The sequence below is a fragment of the Emiliania huxleyi genome (genome assembly GCF_000372725.1).
Source record: "Emiliania huxleyi CCMP1516 unplaced genomic scaffold EMIHUscaffold_1, whole genome shotgun sequence".
NCBI classification, from domain to species: Eukaryota; Haptophyta; order Isochrysidales; family Noelaerhabdaceae; genus Emiliania; species Emiliania huxleyi.
In genome coordinates, this window is record NW_005202428.1 from 192037 (window position 1) to 199567 (window position 7531).

Consider the following 7531-nt stretch of genomic DNA (forward strand, 5'->3'; position numbering starts at 1 on the left):
CGTCTCCACGGCCGAGTCGGCGGCGCAAGCCGAGCTGCGCGCGGCCAAGGAGCGCGCGGCGGCGGCGGAGGCGGAGGCGTCGCGCGAGGCGGCCGGCGTGGAGCGGGAGGCGAAGGAGCGCGTCGACGCGGCGTCGGGCACTCTCTCGGCCGCCAAGGCGACGTCGCGCGCGCTCGAGAATGGGATCAGCGAGCGGGAGACGGCGCGGGCGGCGACGCAGAAGGAGTACGACGGCACCTTCATCCTCCGCTTCCAGAAGCGCGGCCAGCTCAAGGACGAGGTGGGAGATATGCGGAGAGATGCGGAGAGATGCGGAGAGATGCGGAGATGTGGGGAGATATGCTCAAGGGCGGGGCGGGCAAGGCTCGCGAAGGAGGCTTCCCGAGCCCGCCCCAGATGAGCCGAGCTCTGCGCTGCAGGTGAGCCGGCTCAAGAAGGAGATCAAGGAGGAGGCCAAGAAGCTCGAGAAGGCGGACAAGGCGGTCGAGCAGGCGAGCACCGCCTTCGACAAGCAAAAGGCGTACGCGGACAAGCAGCAGCAGGTCGCGAGCCCGCCTCCGTGCCGCCGAGATGTCGCCTGTGGGAGAGAGGAGAGCGACGGCGAGAGAGATGCCACGAGGGGTGGCGAGGCTCCCTAGCTCAACCGACGACCCTCGTGCCTCGGGATCGACGGCCGATCGTCACCCCCCTGTCGCGTTCAGTCCCTCTCCGCGTGCGATGCGAGATGTGGGGAGATGTGGGGAGATGCGGGAGATATGGGGAGATGTGGCCCCCTCGCCGCGTGCGATGCGCCCTTCCCCCCTCTCACCCTTGCAAACTCCCGCAAAGGTGGGGCCGTCTGTCCTCCTCCCAGCCCTAGTTCGGATGCGCGTTTTTCTTTGTTAGGTCGCGAGCAAGCTCCGCGCCGACGCGGCCGCCGCGGGCGAGAAGTCACTCGCCGCCGCGACGAAGAAGGCCGACTCGGCCGTGGCCGACGCCAAGAAGCAGGCGGCCGCGGCCGTCAAGGCGGCCGAGGGCAAGGCCAAGGCGCTTCTCAAGGAGGCGGACTCGCTGCAGGCCAAGGCCGACAAGCTGCGCTGACGTGTGCGTTGGGGCGTCGTGATGGCCCCCGTCTCTGTCGCGCGCGCGCGGTCGCACGGTTGCATGTGCATGAGGTCCATGTGTGGGGGGAGGCTGGCCTGTGTGATCTCCAGGCGTCGCGCCGCAGGCCCGCTCCACCCTCCATATTTTCCATCTCCCCCGATCTTACGTACACAAGGAGAGCCGTGTTTGCCGTAAAGGTGGTTAAAAGGTAAAACGGCCGTGAACGTGTCGCGCGTGTGGTGTGTCCGTGTGTCTGGGGGAGCCGGGAGAGCGGAGACGGACTCCTCAACGCTGGTCGACGCTCGATGGACCCGCCGACGGCACTCTCCGCACGGGCCGCTAGACGCTAGCGCTCTACTATCACCTGCGGCTCAAGAGCCAAGACGGACGCGTTTTGACCCAATCAAAATCTACCTCAAGGATTTTTTGCTGATCAAAATTTGCGGTGGCCCGGATCGAAACCTGTGCTTTGGCCAAGTGCAAGTCCCGGTGGCCGGTGGCGCGCAAACTGCGGCACGGACACAGGTACACCACACGGGAGCCACCTAATCGGACACAAGTACACCACGCAAAAGAAAGAATCCTTGCCGCTTTCTCGGCACGGTTCGGCAGCCACGTCCTCTTCCGTGCCGCCACGCAATGCTGGCTCGGCTGGCTCGGCTGGCTCTCGTGCCCAGGTCCTCCGACCCACGCACGCCAAGTGATGCATCGATGCGTCTCTCTCTCTCTCTCTCTCTCTCTCTCTCTCTCTCTCTCTCTCTCTCTCTCTCTCTCTCTCTCTCTCTCTCTCTCTCTCGCTGCGGAGATCGCCAACTCCTCTCCCGACGAAGCTGCCCTCCGTCATCCTGGATGCTGGAACACCTGCCGCAGCATGGCCTCGTTCTCTGCAAACAGGTACCCGCACTTCCTTCCCTCCAGCCACTTTCGCACTGCCGCCAGGCTCTGAGCTGGCTGCACGCGGCGAAGGGATCTGGCCTTTGGCCGCGGCAAAGTGCAGCAGCTTCAGCAGCGCTGCCTCGCTGCCCAGACCAGCGAGAGCCTTGGAAAGATACGGACAGGCCTCCAGCAGAGCGCCAAGGCGTTGAATGGACTGCTGCTCGTTAAGGGGCATGCAGTTGACGGCGAGGCGTGCGCAGGTGCCCTCCCAAGCAACGTCTTGAGACACGCTCGACCCGTACTTCGTACACGTCGCGCTCATGTTCGCCAACATCTTTGGCGAGAGGAGCTGGGGCAGACCTGATTTCATCGGGCGACTGGAGTCCATCGGCTCGGACTGGGACCGAATGTGCGCCCTTCACGGCTGCCCGGAACGCGTCCCGCTTGCGGCTCTTCGGCAGGGCCAGTGCCGCTTTGAAGGCGAGTTCAAGCTTGCCCTCCCGGACCGCCCACGGGACGAATGCATGGGTGCCACGCCCGTCGGCAGAGTCAATCTTGGGCAACGCCACAAGCACGCGACCGACGTACGCGGCAGGGTCCGAGGCGTGGCGATAACGCTCAAAGAAGAAGTCCATGCTCTCCTCGCTGCATTGCGATTTCTCCAGCCACGACAGCATGAGCTCCTCGGCCATGGCGGGCTCTTCGGGACACGTCCGGCACAGCCACTTTGCAAACACCTCTGGCCGAAAGGAGACGCCGCCGTGCAGGGTGTCATAGAGGGCAAGCATCAGAGGCATCGTGGGATTGGCCACGGAGGAACTGGCGCCCGAGCCGCCGCGGCACTCCTCCACAACCTCACGCATGCGGGCCAACTCGGCATCTTTTGCTTTGAGCTGCTCGTCGAACCTGCGCTTCTCTTCTGTCAGTTTGTGCGCTCCCTGCGACCGAATCGCCTCCTCTCGGGCGTACTCGGCGGCCTTGCGCCGATGCCATGCGTCTTCCTTTGCGGTGCCCCAGAAGCCGCTCATGCTCTGTACGAGGGGCGCTGCAACGCGCGCAACGCGACCTTCGACAGGGCGCTGCAACGCGCGCAACGTAGAACCCAAACTCATTAAACCCTCGCCCCGCCAAAATAACCTTGCGAAATCGGCGTTCGGAGGTTCTGCGCGGCGAATTCTGCGATGTATAGATACAACAAGTAGACTCGAGATGACGTTCAATCGACGGGCGCCGGAGGGTTGTTAGCGACCATGTTTGTGACCAACCCTTCGCTCCATCATGTTGCCTTCGTTGTTGGCTAGCATCACGATCTCGACGTCTCTCGACGGCCTCTCCCTGCGGCCACGGCATGGTCGCTCACTCCAACGGTCCGGCCCGTCGGCGCTCTCAGACTTTGAGGTGGGATGGACGCCTCGCCCGTCAGAGACGGAAGACAGTGGCAGCACCGATCAGCTTCAGCCGAGCCCCGAGCCGTGGCAGCCCGACGGAGGTGACGAGCGGCTCGCCAACGGAGGCTTCGAGGACCCGCCGGCCTGTGCAGTGCTCGATGGGTCATCCGTACATGCGACGGAATTGTCGCCTGGGCAGCTCCCGCCCCAACGCGTCTCGTGTCTCGAGTCGTACGTGTTGGACGTCATTCCGATCGTGAGCTCGCCTCCTGCCGGCACCTCGACGTAGAAGATTTTTTCGTTGCCGGAGCCGCCACAGGATGTGCGATACGTGTTGGGAGCGCCGACGGTGCTCGATGACAGCGGAGAGGTTTGAGTGGAGAGGTCCAGCGCCGTGTCGCAAGAAGATGGCCCGGGTGATGGCTCTGGCGATGGCGACGGCTCCATTCCCTGGTAAAAGTATACTGTTGATCCAAAAGCGCCAGGTGGAAGTCCGAGAGAGAGTAGAAGCAGTATGGAGGCCGAGGCGCGCAGGCGTATTGTCGTGATCCGCTTTAGCTTGCCCGAGTCCGCACCGCCCAGCGGCACACTCGGCGGCACTGACGACGGCATCCCAGGGCGCCGCAGCCCTTCCTCCATGCACCACCTGCCTGCTGGCTCGTGAGAGGGCTCCGATGCTGCCACCAATGTGGCCGCTGCGAGAGAATGTGACGTTACACTAGACGTTCGGAGGGAGAGGGGGGGGGGGGGGTTAGACGAGATTGGCCGCCGAGATGGGCCGCGATTTTTTGGCCCCTCACTGTAGTGAAATTCACAAACAGCGCACAACTATTCTGAGCGGCGCGCGAGCGGTCGCGCGGTCGGGATGCACTCCCCACGTTCAACTCCGCCCGGGGGCCCTTTGCAGCGACCAAGGAGATTCCTGTCTGTCCTCCCCCGTTGGCCTCCGGGCCAGAAACTCGGCCGGCGCGATGCCCGCGTCCTCGAGCATGCTCGAAAAGTTGACGCGCGCCGCGTCTGGTGGCGCGGCCAGCAGCGCCTCGGGTGGGCCCGCCTGCACGAGCGCGCCGCCCGACATGAGCAGCAGCTGCGTCGCGTCGCGGATCGTGAGGAGGCGGTGCGCAATCATGAGGACCGTCCCCGCGAAATGTCGCCGCACGGCCGACTGGATGAGCGCGTCGGTAGCGTTGTCCACGCTCGCAGTCGCCTCGTCCATGATGAGGACGGAGGTCCGCGCGAGAAGCGCCCGCGCGAGGCAGAGGCACTGTCGTTCTCCCTGCGAGAAGTTGCCGCCGTTGTCGACGACGTTGGCGTCGAGCTGCTCGGGCAGCGACCGCACGACTGCCTCGACGCTCGCATTGCGCAGCGCCGCCCACATCGCCCGATCGTCGTGCTCGCCAAGCGGGTCGAGGTTCTGCCGCAGGCTGCCCGAGAAGAGCAGCGGCTGCTGCATGATGAGCGCCAGCCGAGGCCGCAGCTCGTGCAGCCCGAGCCGGTCGGTGCGGACGCCGTCTATCTCGAGGTAGCCCTCGTGCGGCTCCGCCAGCCGGAAGAGGGCGGCTAGGAGCGACGACTTGCCCGCACCCGTCCGGCCGACGACGCCCACCAGGGAGCACGCAGGAATGTGAAAGCTGACCTGCCGCAGTGCCAGCGGCAAGCCCTGCCGGTACCGCATACTCACGCTGTGCGCAATAATCTCGCCAGCATGAGGCCACTCGGGCGGCGGCGGCGCGTCCGTCACGAGCGCAGCCTCCTGCGGCAGCGAGTGGTACGCCGCGAGGCGCTCGACGGAGACCATCTGCGTGGCGAGACGGGTTTGCTGAGAGCGCCGACGGGTGGAGGCGTTCATGGAGGTTGCGTGCAGTCGGTATGGTGAGCAAAAGGCCCCGGGGGGCATGGCTTGCGGTAGTTACGCGAGGCGGACTGGAGTCCGATGGGCAGTGGGGGATGAGGGCGCGCTTGTCAGAGACAGCCTTGGCTGCGGTCAATTGCGGCGTGGAGAGGTGTTGCCTGGTTCTCGAGCTCTGCCGTCTGGCGGACCGCCCACTGGAAGAGGCCCGCCAACTGAATGACGTACAAGAGCGCCGCGCCCACCAAGCCCGCGTTGTCGCTGACCGCGAGGCCGTAGGCCTTCGAGAGCACCGCGGCGAAGCAGGACGTCGCCAGCAACGCGAAGCTCATCATGTCGAGGCGGAAGCCGAGCCAGCGGCCGCCCGCCACAAAGTGGAAGAATGCGCGCGAGTTGGCATCGTGGAGCGTGTGGAAGCGCGCAAGCAGGTCACGCTCGATGCGGAAGGCGCGGATGGTGGCGAGGCCGCCGAGGCACTCGGAGAGGAGGGCGAACATGGGCGAGCGCGAGACGGCGTCGAGGCGCTTGATCTCGCGCGCGCCCAACAGGTAGAAGCGCCGCAACCTGCAGCCGAGTGCAACCGAGTGCAACCAGACACCGCCGAGTGCAGCCGAGTGCGTGCCTCCTCTCGAGTGCGGTGCGGAGCATGCACGGGGCTGTGTCCCCGCATCTAGGCCTCGAGGTGCCAGCGAAAGTAGCAGAGGAGGGGCGGCAGCGCGATGAGTGCCCACGGCGCCAGGGCGATGCAGAGCCCGACCGACGCGGTCACCATCAGCACGCACTGCATCGTGTCGTGGAAGGTCTGCGGGAGCATCGAGTCGCAAAAGTCGATGTCCTTTGAGAAGCGGTTGAGCAGCCGGCCGCTCGGGTTCGAGTCGTAAAAGACCATCGGCGCGCGAAGGAGGCGCTGTAGCGCGCACCGGTGCAGCTTGTCGGAGGCGGTCACGGCGATGTGGAAGAAGAGCTGTGAGCGGACGACGGCAAAGAGGACGGCGGCGAGCAGCAGGCCCGCGCATAGCCAGCTGTGGCGCGGTGCAGCTTGCTCTTCAGCGGGCAGCGAGCCCCAGTACGGCAGGTAGAGCAGGCTCGCCGTCGCGCACGCCTGGCCGCCCACCATCAGACAGACCGCAGGAAGCGCCGCCCGCCACCCGGCGGCGCCGGCCCACGTCCTGTACGTGCGCCACGTCACGCTGCCAACCTCGCGCTCCTCGCTCACCACCAGCTGCGACGGCTCCGGCGCGGCCGTGCCCCCCTCCTCGCCTCCTCCCCGCCGCCTCCCCGCCGCCTCCTCAGCCGCCGCCGCGCGCTTGACCTGCGAGACGATGGACGCGTCCTCAAGGCCCTCACCATGGCGGTCGCCTCCTCGCTGGCGTCGCTCCATTGCAGCCGCCGGCTCGGCCGCTGCCGCGTGCGAGGCTGCCTCTCGGATGCCGTCGAGCTCAGGCAGCGCCGGGTTGAGCGCCGCTAAGGGGGCGTCCGCCACCACCGCCCCTGACCGCAGCACAATCACGCGGCTGACGGCCGCGTGGGCGAGGTACTGCATCTGGTGCGTCACGAGCAGCCGCAGCGACCCCTTGAGCACGCCGCAGATGAGCCGCTCAAAGACCTGCGCGCCGACGTGAGGGTCCACCGCCGACAGCGGGTCGTCGATCAAGTACGCGTCAGCACGGCGATACGCCATCCTCGCCAGCCCAAGGCGGGCGCGCTGCCCGCCGCTGAGCGCGATGCCCCTCTCGCCCACCACAGTCGCGTCGCCAAACGGCATCCGCGCGATGTCGTCCTCGAGCATGCACGCGCGCACGACGGCCGCGTACCGCGCGCCGTCGAACCGCGGGGCGCGCAGCGTGATGTTCTCGCGCAGCGTGCCGCTCAGCACCCACGGCTCCTGCATTGCCACCGCCGTCGAGGTGCCCGGTGCGAAGGCGGTCGGCTCGACGCCCGGTAGCTCGCCTGCGGGCATGACTCGGACGCGTCGTGGACGTGTCAGGGACGTGCCCTCGACGCCCGGTAGCTCGCCGAGGAGCGAGAGGAGCAGCGAGCTCTTCCCTGCGCCAACCGCCCCGACGACGATCAAAAGCTCGCCCGGCGCGGCCGAGAGGCTGACGCCGTCGACAGTGGGAGCAGAGGCCGCGGAGGCGGCGGGGGCGGCGGTCGGGGCGGCGGCGTTAGACCAGCTCGCGCGCAGCGAATGGACGCTCAGCATCGCCGTCGGCGGCGCGACATCGTCCGTCAGCGCCGCCGTGCCGACGCCTCGCGCCGCGTCTGGGGCCGCGTCTTGGGCGCGCCGCGCCTCGGGGAGCTCGAGCAGGCGCTGTGTTGCAGAGGTGCGGAGACG

At 66.9% G+C, this 7531-nt stretch overlaps 2 protein-coding genes across 2 annotated transcripts in view; one reads left to right on the plus strand and one right to left on the minus strand.

The window, feature by feature from the left end:
* Window positions 1–1084, plus strand: part of EMIHUDRAFT_447372 (hypothetical protein) — a gene marked incomplete at both ends in the record, with an annotated part of 2276 nt that extends 1192 nt beyond the window's left edge. The window contains 3 exons of the mRNA XM_005793858.1: window positions 1–280; window positions 420–542; window positions 886–1084. Of these exons, the coding sequence (XP_005793915.1) occupies window positions 1–280; window positions 420–542; window positions 886–1082 (600 nt within the window). The remainder of the gene's footprint in view (window positions 281–419; window positions 543–885) is intronic.
* A 3293-nt stretch (window positions 1085–4377) lies between these two features.
* The window catches only part of EMIHUDRAFT_50800 (hypothetical protein), a gene marked incomplete at both ends in the record, with an annotated part of 3845 nt that continues 691 nt past the window's right edge, over window positions 4378–7531 (minus strand). Inside the window, 5 exons of the mRNA XM_005793859.1 lie at window positions 4378–5166; window positions 5388–5823; window positions 5928–6418; window positions 6518–7078; window positions 7166–7391. Coding sequence (XP_005793916.1) covers window positions 4378–5166; window positions 5388–5823; window positions 5928–6418; window positions 6518–7078; window positions 7166–7391 — 2503 coding nt within the window. The remainder of the gene's footprint in view (window positions 5167–5387; window positions 5824–5927; window positions 6419–6517; window positions 7079–7165; window positions 7392–7531) is intronic.